General features: G+C 39.1%; 1 protein-coding gene across 2 annotated transcripts in view; it reads right to left on the bottom strand.

The window, feature by feature from the left end:
• Positions 1–1,459: 1,459 nt before the first annotated feature.
• The window catches only part of LOC147305302 (copine-9-like), a 115,133-nt gene continuing 99,160 nt past the window's right edge, over positions 1,460–17,432 (bottom strand). The window contains exons 18-20 of one of the 2 annotated variants that reach the window (XM_086276248.1): positions 17,372–17,429; positions 12,632–12,705; positions 1,460–4,405 (exon numbers count right to left, since the gene is read on the bottom strand). In XM_086276248.1, the coding sequence (XP_086132374.1) occupies positions 4,223–4,405; positions 12,632–12,705; positions 17,372–17,429 (315 nt within the window). In that variant the 3' untranslated portion in view covers positions 1,460–4,222. Of the gene's footprint in view, positions 4,406–6,951; positions 12,706–17,371; positions 17,430–17,432 lie in introns of those variants that run through there. The other variant, XM_086276247.1, reaches the window with a different exon arrangement.

The following is a 17,432-nucleotide window of genomic DNA, read 5'->3' on the forward strand; positions in this document are numbered from 1 at the left end:
TTTAAATGTTTTTTAATGAAGACCTGAAGAACTATGATGGAAATAATGTTGTCAGACCTGCTGTGGAGAGACTCCTCGAAGCTTCAATACTGAAAGTTCAATTACTCAGAATAAACACTTAAAGACTTTTAGGTTTACATCAAAATTACAACTGAATAGTGTTGGCACTGTGGATACTTGAGAGTAATTTGAACAGTAAGGTTTTTTTCTTCTGTTATTCTCTCATTTCCACTTTAGACAAATTTACCATAATCTCTCAAAACAGATATTTGTATATTCTCAAAGGAAAGGGGCTTTGGCACCAGACGCTTTCTGCTTTGTAGACCCAGTTCTACTGACAAATCAGTTTAACTGTGTCTGCAAGAATGCTGTTTTTCTGACAATAATTTAGCTTTTTAAAAATCATCTGTTTTTTCAAAGAAACTGTTCGATAAAACTGGAAGCCTTGAATTGGACATCTGTTATCTGTATCTTAAAACCACTGGATTCCCAAGTCATCCACTGGGTTTCTAAATTATTCTTACCACAAATGAGTGGTAATAGTCAGTACTTGCTCTGGGCACCCAAAACTAAACCTAAATTTGTAATATTAATTAAATTACTTATGTAACACATAGATACATGTTAGCAAAGCTGGTCAAATACACAGTGAACGTATTAGAATTTTAATTAAAAAAGATTTTTTCTGATTTTTGGCAGTGGGCGGGTCAAAACGATTCAGTTCTGTCTACACTGACAATTTGTCACTAATAGTAGAAAAGACATAATGGCAGGATGTGCTAGAAAAAGTTCAGAGACTTCAAATAACATTTTTGAATGCACAGCAGGTAAGACTTTGTAGTTCACAAAAATGTTCCTGAAACTGAGATTCAGTTGCAGGTTTTCGAGACGGTTTGTATCAGGCATGCCATTTCTTCCAGCCAGACACCTCAAGGTATCACTGGTTTTGGCCAAGTGAGCGTTAAAGTCTCCCACTAGGAAAATGGAGTGACCAGTTAGGGCACCCTCTAGCACCACACCAAGTGAATTTAGTGCAAATGACAGTCAGGACCTATTTCCTGACCTGAAGGCGCATGCAGCCCTCTGATCCACTTAGGCAAACCCCAACGTATAGACAGTGAACCAGTGAGGATACAAGGATACACGCCAAGGCCCAGCCACTAGGTGCTTCTTCCCTGGGCCTGGTTGCAGGGTGGGGCCCCAGTAGCCCTATCCTGGGAAAGCTAAACTGGTCGCTGGATTTTCTTCTTTTTCTTTTTTGTGGCCCCTTACCCAGGGAAATTTGCCCTGTGAAACAACATAGCCAAACATGGGATCACTGAGCCACCCAAACCCTCCACTGTGATAAGGTGGCGATTCACTGAGGAGCTCTGTTAAGTACTGTATTTATTTTCACAACAAGATGAAAACAGATATAGGGCAATGAATCCAAATCGGTAATGAAGCAAATGCACCCCCATTATGTATTAAAGCTCTTTAATCTTTTTAATGAACCAACAATTTAAAGCTGGAACTCATTCTGAGTGATCTCTATAGTGCTGCTGAATGAATTACTACATACAACATACAACCAGCAAGAGTGTGTTGCTTTATGTTTGGATATATTGTACTGCAGATCATCACCTTCAGGTGATATGCGTAAACACAGACATAGTCAAACTTCATATTGAAACACGACAAGATATTTGTCAGAACAGTTAAGGGTTTCTAGGTCAAACATCTACATTCCCCTTATAGGGACATTCTAAAAAATGTCAACATACAATTTAGCTGTTTGAAATACAGATGTAAAAGTTTCTTGAAGCTTTACTGTAAGCAAAAAGAACATTTATATACAATAAAACTTTAACCATCTTGTTTTGTTTTTTTAAAGGGCACCTATTATGCTTTTCCTTATACTCACATGACCAAAGGTTCAGCTAATGAACTCAGGGTAGGTGTCAGTTATCCCTGCAAGCTAAAACTCAGGGTTCAAGCTGCTTTGAAAACTCTCTTTTCAGTTTGTTTTTTCTAACCATGGCTCTGTATGATGTCTCACAGAGCAGATATCACTGATACGGTCAACCGAGAGCCACAGCGCAGTCAGCAAGCACAAAGCTCCACCAATCTGCTGTTTAAGTCAGATTTTTATGTTGGGTAGCCAATCAGCGGAAATGCATAAAACAGCTTGGTTTAGACAGGTTACGAACTGATGCGCTGCACCAAGCCCCACTATAAGATAAATAAGGATTATGTTTGAGCTGTGACTCATGCAAAGCAACTTTAGTAGAGTACTTGAATAAAAATATGAAGTTAGAAATAAGCATAATAGGTTGCCTTTGAGTTCATACAGCCATAGGACAACAGTAGGGGATAGACAAAAATCACAGCAGGGCTTTAAATAAGTTCAGAAAACGTTCTAATACCACTGGCATCTCGCAGAGTCTTTGCATTTCTGTTTTTCATGACCCTGCCAAAATATCAAAAATACATGTAATTTCACATGTTTCTGCAGGACACAAGGCATACAAGTTAGTTCCAAAATCTGCAAATGAAAATGTACAGTACAGATTATTTTGGACAATCACTTTGAGTGATGACAATTATCTAAACACTGCAACACTTCTGCTTCCCCGACATGCAATAAACATGACGTTGAAACGGATTATTTTAGAAAAAGTCTATATGGTCACACAGCAAATAAAACATCCCATATAAACCACGATTGTCACACTTGACATTAACTCTGAAGAGTGACACGTTTCACAAAGATGCTTGTAGTTCTTTACACGGGCCTCTGTTGTTTGTTGGAATGCCTGTCTTGATAGTAAGATGAGCTGCATCTGTTCATGCGTGGGTACTGTTTGAGTTAGTATAGAAATGTACAGTAGTCATGCATAATAAAGATACCCTGCTATACAAGGGGTGAACACTAGGTGGCAGGCTTTGCCAACTTTGCACACAGCTCCAGTCTTCTGGGGAATAAAATGTCAAGTCATGGCAGGGGAGAGGAAGGGACATGCATAGGGCAAACATTACACTGGAAGTCAGGTATATTGCTTTTCATAGAATGTGCGTTTATCCCTCATTGAGATTGTTCCACACCTTGTAAATATGCATACAAAGGCTTCTCCAACTAAAGATGGCACTGAGCTACAGCCTTCTCTGCTGCTGTCTCCAACCCAGCTCACATCTGCCTCATTGTTCTTTCCCTTCAAACAAAACAGATCTCCCGATGCTTTGTTCTTCCTCGCTTCTTTGTGCATCTCTTTTCTCCTCACTTTTTTTTTCTTTCTCTGCTCATTCTCTTACCCATTCCTCCCCTCGGTTCCCTTTACTCCCACCTACAATTTCTCCTTCCTTCCTTCCTTCCTCCCTCTTCCTCCTCTCTGCAGGGCAGCCGGAGAGTCTGGCATTTCTCTAACAGCAGGAGGGGAATCTGCACCCAGCCTCGGCCCATGCTGGGCAAAGAGAGTGTGGGTGTGGCATGTCTGACAGAGGCGAGTGTGTGTCTAAGTCTGTGACAGGCCACATGTGTGTGGATTCCCCATATTAGCTCTAACAACACTTATTTCCTACCTTAAAAAGGAGAAACCCAAGGACTCTATTTTCTCTGAATGGATTATACTAAAGTAGTTTGCATTCTCGATTACAGTTTCAGATTTGGCTCAGCAACAATAAGAGATCATAAAACGGCTGGGTGAAAATAGATTTTATTGTTGTGATCGGTCACTGCAAAGAATCAGTCGAAGTAACCCCACAGCACCTGATACGAGCTGGAGTCTATTCCTCATCAAGAAATTTGAATTTATTTAGCTTCAGCACTCCTGCCAAATGTGATGAGTGGCAACACTGGCCGAAGACCAACAGCAAAACCTTTTATTCCAAATGTGTCTGGAGAGGGGAATCAGACAATTAAGAACAAACAAACAAAAAAAGCCAGGCTCTGAACGGTCTGGTATCAGAGGGGAGGAATGGTCACGGTTCAGTTGCAAACAGTAAATGAAAGCAATAAGAGGGCGATTTAGAGCTACAGCAGTGGGCGGGTCAGGGATGACACCCGCTGTGTAGCTACGATGTGCCTGTTTATCCCCACGGGTGATGAGAGAGGAAGAAGGGTGAGTGACGGGTCGATTTTTCTCTCACTATTGTTTTTAAAGTGAAAAACAAGAGTGAGGGACGTGAGCCGAGGTAAGCAAGGAGGGAGAAGCAGAACCAAGAAAGGCAGAGACTGTGTCGGGGATCAGATGTGTCTGTGCAGCTGCGGTAGTGGGGAGGAGGACAGGGCTGGTCGCGGTTCGATTCCTCGGCTCTTCATGAAAGACAGCAGCTGGTCGGGGATCTCGGCAAGGACGTCCTTCGCTAGTCGAGCCATGCTGAGGACCTGGTTGCCAGATCTGTCAATGTAGTCTCTGAATGGAACGAACTAAAAGCAGAAATCATTATATACATCCTGTTTATTTAGTACAGATAAAAAAGTAGCATACCAGTATAGACAACATAAAAATCTTTTTTTTCTGAAGATCTCCCAAAAGATTAAAAAGCCTGGAATAGTGCAATGTTTTGCGAGAGTGATGAAAACTGCCAATATCTCACATAAATTGAAGAAATCATCAAACCGTGAAAAGATTAGCGAGTGACTCAGAGTACGGATGAATTCAGTTAGATAAAGGCTCATTAAGGAAAGTTTCCCTTAGACAAATAACCCTGAAAGGCAGCTATAAAAAGCCACTGATATTCAAAACTGACGGTGTCTCCGGAGTACCAAAATCCTCAAGTGGATGCTGGATGCTCCCAAGCCTGGCAGTTGTGCAAAAGGTTCCATCTGACCAACTCTCACAAGGAGAAACAGTGGGCTCAAGACCTTGGATGCCATGTTTGCATCACCGCCACACTAGCAATGATGCAGGGAGGCCAGTGATGATGGGTACAGGGTCTCTGGGGGTACAAAGTAATATGTGGATCTTCTAACTGGCCATTTCATGCCATGTAAAAGGTAGAATCAAACCTTCTCGGATAGAATTATTCCCACGCAGGACAATACGTGGTATTACAGCATTACAATCATGCTGGGTAAAACATCACTACCTGGGAATAAAAAGACATGGACCATCAGCCCTGGACCTCGGTGTCATTAGGATAATATATAGCAGCATATGTGGAAACAGCAGCTCTGAGATACAGTACTTATTAACTCCTAAAGTCTATTGCATGAGACAGCAGCTAAGGTATCAAAGAATACCTCTTAGCATATCTAGGAAGCTGCATTTGTAGGCTTTTCATGGCTGGCTGCAGAGTTTTCAAGATTCATTGTCCATTCTGATTTCAAACAATGTGGATCATGTCCTTTTTTAACAAAAAAACTGATAAACCAGCTTCTAATTTCACATTTGACAAACAGGTGACGCCACATTTGTTAAATAATGAGAAAGAGTGCTTGATTTGGGTATTATGTTTTTTGCCCAATTCCACATCAGGAGGTTAATGTAGCCATTCACTGGAGGTCTTGTCCAAAAGACAAAACTTTCAGAAGTTCTCTGTCATCTTAATGTTTGCAGAGATCTTTTCAGACATGAAAAATGGAAACACAGCTGGCTTCATCTGTCTCCTGAAGACATACCACTTGCATTTTGTGCATTTGTCATGTGATATTTGGCACCAGGTGCTGCGTGACAAGGGAGGGGAAAAGAATGATACCAAATAAGACAGCGCTTTGGTTGCATCAGTGATGGATTTTAAAGCTGTTCATGCCTCCGAAGCCTTACTTAAGGACCACTGTGAGCATGAGGGAAACCTTTGCCCCCTTCACAGTGAATCCTCTCAGACGCTGTCTCATCGGTTACAGCTTTTATTAGATAATGATTTCAGCAGCATACTTTAAAGTACTTTAAAAGTAGAAAATACATGCAGAGGATGTTGCAATGATTAATATGGTCATAGAAATCTCTCTTGCTCTCTTTCTGTGTTTTTCCCCAACTGCCATATGGCTCACTTGCTGTTTTTCTACATTCATTATCTTAAATTTGTGCCATTTTTTGTGCTTTCATGGCTTCAACCACAATTTATTTGACTTTTTTCACACATTAAATGTTCTGAAAAAGAAACAGGACTCCCCAAGATACTTCGTATTAGCTCAACCTACTGACTTCTTTCAAATCAGGGTGTGGTTGTGGTGCTGACATGGAGAACTGTTATAGACTGTATGTGAAAGCTGGACATAACCAACATGCTAACATTACACTCTGCCTCAGCCACTTTAACTCAGCTGGAAAAGTGGCTGAGGGCAGCAGCAGCTCAGGTCAGCTGATTACAGTCCGAACAGAAGGAAAATCTGCTGGAGCTCTCAATAGAAATTTTAGTTAGTTTTCTACAATAGCTGGTAACAAAAAAAAAAAGAAAAAGAAAAGAAGAAAAAAGAAGAAGAAAAAAAGATATCTTTCAAAGAGCTACTTTTTTACTTTCTTTCTTTTAACTTTTAGCATTATTAACACAAATAGCTGTATTTAGCATCATGTACATCATGTACATGATGTACATCATGTACGCGAGCATCTCAGGTGCACAGCCATAGCTGTGAGCACCAAAGTGTGTTGAAACATTTTGTTTACGAGGACCACCCAATCAGAATAAAGCTAAATGGAGGGAAGGTAAAATGATTGTTTCAAACAGAGTATGGAATTGAAAGAAACATATTCGAGTTGCAGAATGAAACTATAACGCTGGAGATTCGACAAAAGGTAGCCTAATATTCTTTTTTTTTTTTAATTTTTTGTCTGAGATTTTCCCTGGTTATGTTGCCAATGTGACTTTTAAGTGGACATAAAACACTACATGTATGAAGGCTAGTTTGCGCCATGGAGCCCTACTCTACTCAGGGGCTTAATTTCCAGGGGGGTTATGACCCCCACCCAATAATCATACCCAACCAATATACCCCCCCCCCCCCCCAATAAAATTATGAATTATCTTGCATTAATAGGCTGTTCATTTTCTTTACTCATTTCAGTTATTACCAGCAAAATAGTAGCATGTTTAATCATCTAGGAATTTACCCAGATTTATTTATTTATTTAGACAGAGATCTTGACCCCCCCAAAGTTCAGCACAAAGTTGCGCCGATGACTCTACTACCCTATTCAGTATGTGAAGCTAGAGAAATAACTGTCTCCTCCATACCTGCTTCATGCCCAGGAGGACGGGGCTTTGGCTGTCCACACCCACTAGTAGATCATTACATGAAAGAACCTTTTAAATACAAGCGCGCTCATGCTCACAGGTATACACACGGGTGATCAGTGATGGCAGTACACATATTGAATCAATAACAACAAAAAAGCGTGAAATGTAGAGTGAGTGAATATTTTTCCTGCTAAGTGTAACAATCCTGATTGAATTATTGTGGTAATAAGGTTAAAGGCAATCAAAGGATTACTGTGTGCATGCAAATGTGATTACTGCTGCAAGTAAAACAGACTCAAAGACAATATAAGCTATACAAAAACAGCTTTAGAACAAGCGCATAAATTATATGGCTATTAACCTTGTGAGGGGTCAATTTTGTTTTTCATTAGTGCAATGCTTTACGGTGAGAAGTTAAAAATAGCTGCAGTAAAGTGTGTGAAGATTTGTGGATGTGCTCAACAGAAAGACATAAAATGAAGCTCTTGGCTTGACTGCAGCACTTTCACCTATGTTCTACGAAGAGCAAAAAAGCAGATTTAAGACGGATTATGAAAAAAAAATTGAAAGTATCCTGTGGCGGTCCATTGCAATCAAGTGGGACACAGAGCCCTGCTTCCATAAAAGCAGCTGCCCTTGAAGCGGTGCCTAACGAGAAACATCTTTTACTGTCACGATTCAGACCGCTAAAAATCCAGAATTGAAAAATGAGATGGACTCCCTGCTATTTCTATAATAGCCTGTGATTAATTTGTTTACTTGGTTTCCGAGCAGTTGGAAGCTACTGTGACATTTTACATTTGTAAAATATAACTTTGAAGAGGCAGAATCAGACACGCTGGGCCACTTCTTGAACATCTTAATTAAGACTCACGATAAACTTAAGTGCTGTTTCTATAGGTTCATAGTGTTTCCTTTCCTCAAGTATTACGATCTTCCTGATTTGTTAGTTTATATGGGTTTTACAATCCACCACAGGTGTTGGCTACCTATGGCTGGTATTAATTTCAGGGTGATGCTGTGTTTGTCAGACCCTAATGGAGATTTTCAGGAGAGTCAACTTACATTTCTTTTTGTTTTCTCACAATATACTTGAAGGAGAAACTTCAATTATCACTTGCCTTTATGACACAGTTCATTGATTTTAACTTGTGATACATATGCACATATCTATGCACTGCACTGCTGAGGAGCATCAACTGAATGAGCCATTAGAGTCATACAGCTCTTCCTTCCTTCTTTATAAACTTACAAAATAGCTATTGTCTCTGTGCTGGCTCAAACAAGATTAGGATGTGTGTTTTATTGCCATAAAATGTGACAATGTTGAAATTAATGCTAAATCACATGGAACAATAAAAAGCAAGACCAACTTTGAAGTAATATTTAGTATTTCTAAACATGATTGCATTTTTTTCCTCTCGGCTTTTAGACGCCATACATATATCTCTTTAAGTGCTCATTTATCATCTTACCCTTTGCTGACTCTTCTTCACTGTTATCCGGAACTTCAACAGTACATTGTTATCAGAGGCCCTTGTATTTACCCATTTATGTTCTCATATCTCTAAAAGGCTGTCTAAAATAACTGTTTAGTGTTGCCAGACCATTCTTCAGTGGGATCACCGCTTATTCTTCACCATACTCTCAGCTAAATAAGTTTCAGAAAGCGCCGCTCTCTCTTGTTGAGTTTGGAATTGGGAATGTTATAAGTGTGTCTTTTGAAAGATGAGGATCTTTTCAGCAACCTTTTGCATAAATAAATATAAACGTTCATGCATTTATAAAGTAAAAAATCTTGGTGTCCGAAAAATCTTATTAATATTAGTATTCGGTATGACCACCTTTATTCTACAATACAGTCTCTCTTAGGTAAGCCATGTTTTACAGATGGCTGTAGAAACTAATTGGATTACCTGTCTCTTAACCTCATATTGAAGATGATTTAAGCCAAACCTGTTGCTTCTGATTTTCAGTCCAGCTCTTGTGTAATCTGGCCTACCTCAGCCTTTTCTCACTGTTTCCATTCCTTAAGAATGGCTTCTTGACAGCCACCCTTCCCCTGTGCCCATTTCTGATGAGGCTTCAGTGAACAACAGATGGATCAGCTGAAAGGCCAGATGCATCTCTCACGTCCTGTGTCAGGTCTCTGCTGTTTCTCAAGCACATGACTTTAAGATACCATTCATCTACTGTTGACAATTTTTAGACCTATCACATCTTTTTTGTCCTCCACGTGTCTAGTTTTCAAAAAGATTTTTACAGGACACATTGCACACCATGCTGAGATATGCCAATTTTCTGGCTAATAGCTCTTCAGGAAATGACCTTGTCTCTCAAACTGTTATCTTTGGCATCTCTCAGAGATTCAACTACAGAAATGGGAACTAATAATATTTTTCTTTGCATAGACAGTAAAAATATAGATGCAGCTTCCTGTTCAGAAAACTAAGCCATTGTGCCCTACACCTGCATTCTAGCAAAAGGCCACCAGGTGGCGAGAGCTGTGGTTGCAAAAAGACTTCTGGTCCTATAAAAAAAGGAAAAAAAGTATTTCTCTCCCGACCCCTATAAACACTTTGCTTTTGAATTCATTTCTTAGTAATTCATTTTGTCATTTGTTTTGTAACGTCTTAGCGGTGTTAACCCTACCTTAACACCGCTAAGACTTATCAAATAAGAAAAAAAAACAGCTGTTGTTCAGTGAGCAAGCGGTTCCAAAGTCAGACGTGTATCTTGTTAGTTCTTGGAACTAAGACCAGAAAAATTCTTTACAGGGTTTCAAAGGAGTTCAGAAAATAACGGGAGGCATCACTGTAGCTACGTCCATCTGTTATACTGTCTATGCTATTCTTCCAACAGCCTGCCAGTAACAAAGTGTCTAAAGATATAGTTTAACACGGGTTCTATGATATTTTTCTGTTATGTGCAGACATAACAGAAAAAACTAAAACAGTTAAAAAGTTAAAAATCACTGAGACAAGGCGAACTACAGAGGGAGAGGTCAAAGAGACCAGACAGCAGACACGAGAACACGACCAGGATCACAAAATGGAGCTATAGTCAACAAAATCTGGGCAAAGGACTAAAGCACAGAATAACAAAATCACAAGTAGAAAGAAACAATTGATCAGATCGCTAACAGCAGACTATAAAGCAAGAATATAAAACCTTTCTTAACCCTTTAGAGCCGATCGGAGCGGGAACGCTCTGTTATGCGTAACTATTTTTAAATCCCAGTAGCACTGCAACCACGTAAGCTAGCGCAAAAATTTTTTTTGCATATGAAACCGGAGGAGTTGTACTTACATCTGATGCCATCAGCTTGTCCTAGGTCACGGTTTCCTTCCACATAAAGCTTTGCAAAAACTGCATAAAAAGCGCTTGCAGGAACAAAAACATAATATTCCAGAAACACGCTTTACCGATCTGATCAGCTGTTCAAAACACTTCCTACGTTGGAATAGACGTCAGCGCGAACTTTTGCATTTCCGCCATTACCTGCCCGAAACCGGAAGTGACGTCATTTTCGCGGAAATGTAGTCTTTTTTGCGATCAGGGCCTCAGGGCCTATACTGCTCTTTTTAAAAGTTATCTTTGACTTTATGACTTTCTGTGTCGTTTCTGGGATTCTTAGGACTCATATTGCACTGCTGGAAATAGTTTATTTTGATGCATATGCTGCTTTTTTGCAAATTTGCAGTATAATATTTATTTTCATTTTTCCTGCAGTGTATAAAAATTGGTGTATTTCAAAAATAAAACTATGAAGACACTCAAAATAAATTTCCTGTGGTGGGAAACTATTTTGTGCAACTTTTTTGTATTTACAGTTTTGAGGGATAAGACTCTTAAATTTCTCTAACTACAAATATATGTTAAAAAATCAAAAACGATTTTCAATTTTTTTGTAGTTTATTGCACTTTTTTGCAATTTATGTAATTACTATGCACTTAATGAATACATATTATTAAAATCTGGGCTATAATGGTTGTATTGATGTATAGCAACTTGAAATGCTCCCAAAAATGGCTCCACAGCATGTAAAAATATAATATAAGCTCTGGCGGACTTGGTTCTATGGTAGGTCTTAAAGGGTTAAAATGAACACAAACTATGAACTCACAAACAACTGAAAAACCCTGAGTCACACACCCGGAACGCTTGATCCTTTTGCTTTACATAAGTAAATATCCAAACAGATTTAATACTGAGGCACATGCCTTTTATAAGTTACGACTATTTAACACATCAACACATATATTAATATCACCACTTCATGAACGTCATTTTAACATCATTTTCATACATGACATTGATTGAAATGTTCATGTATTTCTTTATTTCTTCCTTCTTTTTGCTGCACCCTTTAGGTTTACCCCATGTGTCAGTCTTACTGCACACCTCACCACTGGCTCACTGTAACACACTTCTCTGCCACTCCTGACTTCCACCGTTCTTTTGTCAGCACCCTATCATACGTCTTCTTTAGATCCACAAAGACTTACTCGATGTCCTCCATCCATCCTCCTCGCTCTCATTTTCTTCAGTCATGCTCCTTAAAACACTCCTTCCATCTTTTCAACACACTTTCTTCACTTGTTAGCAAATTTCCTTCCGTATCCTTAATCACTCTAGCTTCCTGCACATCCTTTCAATGTCTCTGCCGAGCCAATCAATAGAACCCAGTTTAAGCCTTTTCCTTTGCCACTTCTCTCTTTGCTGTACATCTACCTTCTACCCTTTCTTCATCTCACTAACTATCCCAATTTTTATTTGCTATTTTCCTGTGCTTCTTCATTTGAACACTGAGCCTCCCTGTCCTCTATTTTTTGTCTCATTGTAGCATCTTTAACTTACAATATAAAGTGTCCTGAGGTATTAGTTGTTGTTATGAAAATTTGATTGACAGAAAAGAAAGGACCTTTTATGGCTTTAAGTCACTTTTTAATGTTTAAATTGAGAGTTTAGAATAACCACTGTTAATAAATGGTGAATTACAAGATAATTTAAATGTTGCAAATTTTTTTACAGTGAAAAAGAATGATTGATATATATATTAATATAAACCAGTCATTAGCAAAATTACATTTATAATTGATCCTTATGACATTAGTCTGTGTGATGAAATGTACCATAGCTGATGAGAAACAGTAAAAATTACAGTAATGCCTTTAAGCTTTGTAATCTATCTGTTAAAGGTTACCAAATGTTGTTTTTAGTCAAGGTTTTGCACTGACTGATCAGTGATAAGCAAAAGGCATGGATGAGAAACGTCGGCATTGTTATACAGTAAACTTGTGTAATACATATGGATACTGCATACTGTATGAGGCAGTCCCCAGTGAGGGTCTGAGTGTGTGCTATAAATGCAAGCCGTCCTCCACCGGGGGACATAAACCCCACGCTGATGTTGTTGTCAGAAACATGCTCAAGACTAACCCGAGGACTTAACCGAATTTCGAGGCGTACCTGAACAATGTCTCTCTCAGCAAGACGCCCTCTTGAGGATACTCTCACCTCATCTCCATCCAGCTCCTCCATAGCTAAAAGGAGAGAAAGAGGCAGAGCGTACATGACTCAACCAAAGGGGGAGAATATAAAGAAGGCACAACACGTTCTTTTGTATTTCACTGTATAATTGCTGAAGCAGAACAAAGCACAGAGGCTAAGAAGCGCAGAACTGTTAGAATATTTTATATAGCAAAAACCTCGAGCCAAATATGGAAATGAAAATAATAACTGAAACTAATTCCAGCCACTCAAGAGCGGGACTGAGTAGCTTAAGAATACAGAGCAGTGTTTAGAAGGCAAGTTCAATTACAACCAAACACAGAAGGAAATTTGGAAAAACTTTACAGTACAGCCCATGACTAAGGGCATAATTCCCCAGTAATTAAATGGAATTGTAATGTGTTTTATATGAAATTACAACATTATCATATGTATGCATGTAATTTACAAGCATGCCTAAAGTCACTAGAATAAGGGGTGACAAGTCATGTTTTACACAAAAGATGAGTACTTACAAATACAGTAAACACATTTAAGTAGTATGTAAGTCATATTAAATATTGCATAGGTTCTTTTTGTTGGCACCCTATCATACGTTTTCTTTAGATCCACAAAGGCTCGCTGTCCTCCATCCATCCTCCTCGCTCTCATTTTCTTCAGTCAGTGCTCCTTAAAACACTCCTTCCATCTTTTCAACACACTTTCTTCACTTGTTAGCAAATTTCCTTCTGCATCCTTAATCACTCTAGCTTCCTGCACATGCTTTCAATGTCTCTGCTGAGCCAATCAATAGAACCCAGTTTAAGCCTTTTCCTTTGCCACCTCTCTCTTTGCTGTACATCTACTAAACTATGCTGTAACTGTAAGTACAGCATCATTTCCTGGTCATTTAATGGGAAACAAAATGTGTCAGGATACAGGTTGTATTATGGAGTGACTTAACTTAGCCCAACGTCTGGATATTTTTACAGGAAATGAGACTGTAAGTATTTTTAAGTATAGCATAAATAAAAAAAGGCCCAACTGAATAATAGAAAATCAATCATGAATATCAACATAAAGAATATGGGGGCTTATACCCTTAGTCATGAGCCTTATTATAAAGTGCTACCTACTTTGCGCCAGGCTGGAGGTGCGACTTTTAAAGGCAATGAAAAATAGCACCTGCATAAAACTCCATATCTTCTATCTGACCAAGACAAAAAGGTAAGGTCGCTACGCACAACTTGAGGATGCAAATACATTTATACAGAATCTTAGGTAATAGGGGGCAAAACCTCCTGGCAAACAATGAAAGATCCTTGGCTGACCATTTTTTAAAAATACATAATTCTGATTTTAAAATTGTTTCCAAATGGACGCTGTGCCAGTATCGGAGACATAACCTCACCGCCTGCTGGATGCCCTTTTTAAACATCCCCTCGATGTCACTGTTAGACTTTGAAGCAAAACTAAGCCTGTGCTTGAGAATTGCTTTATGATATCCTTTCATTCAATTCAATTTCAGTTGAGTTTTATTTCTATACTGACAGTTCAACAATTGTGTAAAGGTGCCAATAACAGAGAATGCCAGTGATTAGACAGTCCCTTTTGAACGGCTCTTGTTGGGAGCATAGAAATCCCTCTAAACAGGAAAAGACTTCCACCACAATCAAACCATCTGCTGCAACCACTTAGCAGGCAAAAAATATTGACATGCAATGAAAACACATGTAAGTGAAAGGAGGGCATTGGAGGAGAAAAGTTCAATGTATTACGTGTCTACCAGGAGCCTGAAGAAACTCTTGGAGCCACATTGTGGATTGGAGAATAATTATTAACCTATTGGGATAACTGCAGAAGGGACTTGACAGCCAAAATAACAAAGTTCAGGCCAATCCATTAATGACGTAACTAAAAATAATGGAAACATCAAAACTGGTTGTGCTACAATGATATAAAACGCACATTAGACAGAGAGTCGCTGTTGTTGTTGCATTTCCAGATAGGTTTGGGTGTAATATTACTAGAAAGATTTCAGGGACAGTCAAAGCAACACAGCAAACACTAACTTAAAATAAAACCTTGATTAATTGATTGACTTAGGCATCAGAAACCTCCCTATAAACCAATGAAAAACAGGAGAATATCAACAGAAAATGGCAGCTCTCCTTTAAAAGCGTTTTCTGTTCACTGTAACCGAAGGCACAGAAACAAAAGATGAATCAGGTTCAATCAGGATGAACAAAACAGAAAGAGAAACATAAGAAACTTGACAAAAACTGGCAAGCAAAGCAAAGGCTAAAGGCACACACTCATTAACACATCGTGCTCTGACAACCAAAATGGCCAAAGGCCTTGAAGTGCAACTTCAGTCAACCTATACAGGCTACCATCCACTGCAGGACTAAGATCTCAGCCAATGACATGAAAATCAGGACCTGGAAGTAGCATGATAAATGGTAAAAGTGCTGGGTCTTATATAGTGCATTTCTACTTTACCTGAGCAATCAAAGAACTTTACACAACATTTTTATTTTGCTTGTTTTGTGGAGACGCTCATAGGGCACGCACACAAAACACTGTTAAATATAATTAAATATAATTAGAGATTTGATCCTTACCTAGTGTTCTGGTCAAATTTGACCTGTTTTGACATTTGACACCAGCAAAAATACAGAGCATTTTATTTCCCAACGCCTAACATACCTACGATTTGTCACGGCCCAAGGTGTCTCATAGTAATGCTAAAGGTACCCTTCCGCGTCCTTTTGAGGCGCTCCAGATTGTCCAATAGAATGCTGCTTGCAGTGGTAACACGCTTAAAAGAAATCTGTATCTGAGTGACTTCTAACCCCTAAGTGTTTGATTCAGATGTATTTCAATGTCTATTTATACACCCACATACAATTTACAAGCATACGTCATTCAAGCTGCAGCTCTACTGAACACAAGCTGCTATGGGTGCATCATAAAAAAGAGAGAGGAAGAAAAACACTGTGCATTGTCTTTTGTAGCTGAGGGTAAAAAAGTATTTTTCCAAGAGAGAGAAGGTAGAGAAAGAGTTATTTCCTGTTGCTGTAGCAGCAAATGTGCCAGAAAATGAGGGCTGCCAGTACCTTATCTTCAAGCTCAGGTCTGTGAAGGTAAGGTCTCTTTAGCTCATTATAAATGAGACCAAAGCTTGATTTGTAGTTCTCTTTTGAATCCTGCATTGAAATGCAGAATTGCTCTAGTATCACTAGTAAAACTGAGCTTATCATGTTGGACTTGGAGCTAACTAATATTGGACAATCATTACTTTCACTAATGCAAGAGTTAGAGAGAGACGACTTGAGAACTGCCTAAATTTATACACAGACTGAGAATAATAGGTTAAATCTTTGTATAACTGTACATATGCTTTTTCTTTTTCAAAGTTACACTACAGCAGAGAGGAGACCAGAAATAGAGACACAGACACATGACACACAGTAATAGCTACTGGAGAGATGTAGAAGAGGAACTGTTGAGGTCTAACTCCCCAGTGTTTCAACAGCCATGATCCCATACATTATGTATGTGTTAGTGAGTGTGCTGGTGCTTTCGGGATGTGTGCATATGAGGCTGAGAAGAAACAGCACCACCACTAGAATTAGCAGGACAACAAAAAAGACTGGGTGAAAGACTTTTAAAAGACGATGTGATTTCATAGGTGCAGGTCTTGCATCACGAACAGCTCTTCTAATCTCTTCAGATACCTACAGAATGGAGTCTTGTGTGTACTACCAGGCATCGTATCATTCAGCAGACCAAAACAATGACTGTTATGCCATTATCTGTAAGAAATGCTCAAAACAATAGCAGCACATAGAGTGCATGGAGTAAAGACAGCTCTATCAAACATGTTGAATAAAGCTGCTGTGGCTATCGCGAGTGCTATTTCTTTCACATGAGGATTATGTTATGTAACGTTCCACACAGTGGCGAGGCCACTGATGATGTAGCTGATTACCAGTTGATGCAGATGATGGCATTATTAACAGTAGGTCTTAAAAACATGACAATGCAAAATTTGCAAATTAGTGTATGAGCGTAACGAGGTTAGCACTGAGATTTGGGACGCACAGGAGGCTAAACAGCTTTCTCAAGAAAATGCTGTCCAAAAGAAATGATAGAGTAACTGAAGTCCTTTGTCACATTATCTAACAAGTAACCCTCCAAAAAAACAATAAAAAAACCTATGAAATATTGGTCGGTAGGTAGAGCTTGCTGGCTGCCTCTCATTTTTTCACAATCTCTCAAATGTCATGGGACTTTTATGGTGAGTCTGAAGCAATCGCACAAAAAGATAGGTGAGGAGCAAAGAGACAGGTTGATACAGATTTCAGTCAAAGGCTTATAACTGGTTGGGTTTTGCTTCTTTTTTCAGGCATCTTATAGTAAAGACAGACAGGAACTGTTGAGGAAGAGGAGAAGGGGAACGACATGCAGCAAATTACCAGGGCTCAGCTGCTGAGGGGCTGGTCATCTGTCACATAATGAGTGAGCATTCATCCACCTCTATGAGGCAAAAAAACTTCTTTGCAATTTTTATGGGCAAATTGAAAATGTGCATAAAAACATGGATGGAAAATCATCTACTGTGACATGGAAACAGGCAGGATAGGCCTTTTTTTCCACCTTCACATTTAGCCATAAAATAAATAATAGACCCTGTTAGTATACCCAAACACTTACCATCAAACTCAGCCGGCCCAACACCTACGATGATAATGGAAAGAGGGAGTGATGCCGCCTG

The sequence above is a fragment of the Aulonocara sp. 'chitande type north' Nkhata Bay genome, linkage group LG20 (assembly GCF_057382095.1).
Source record: "Aulonocara sp. 'chitande type north' Nkhata Bay isolate Kocher_YH1m ecotype deep benthic linkage group LG20, A_spYH_male_GT1.1, whole genome shotgun sequence".
Classification (NCBI taxonomy): Eukaryota; Metazoa; Chordata; class Actinopteri; order Cichliformes; family Cichlidae; genus Aulonocara; species Aulonocara sp. 'chitande type north' Nkhata Bay.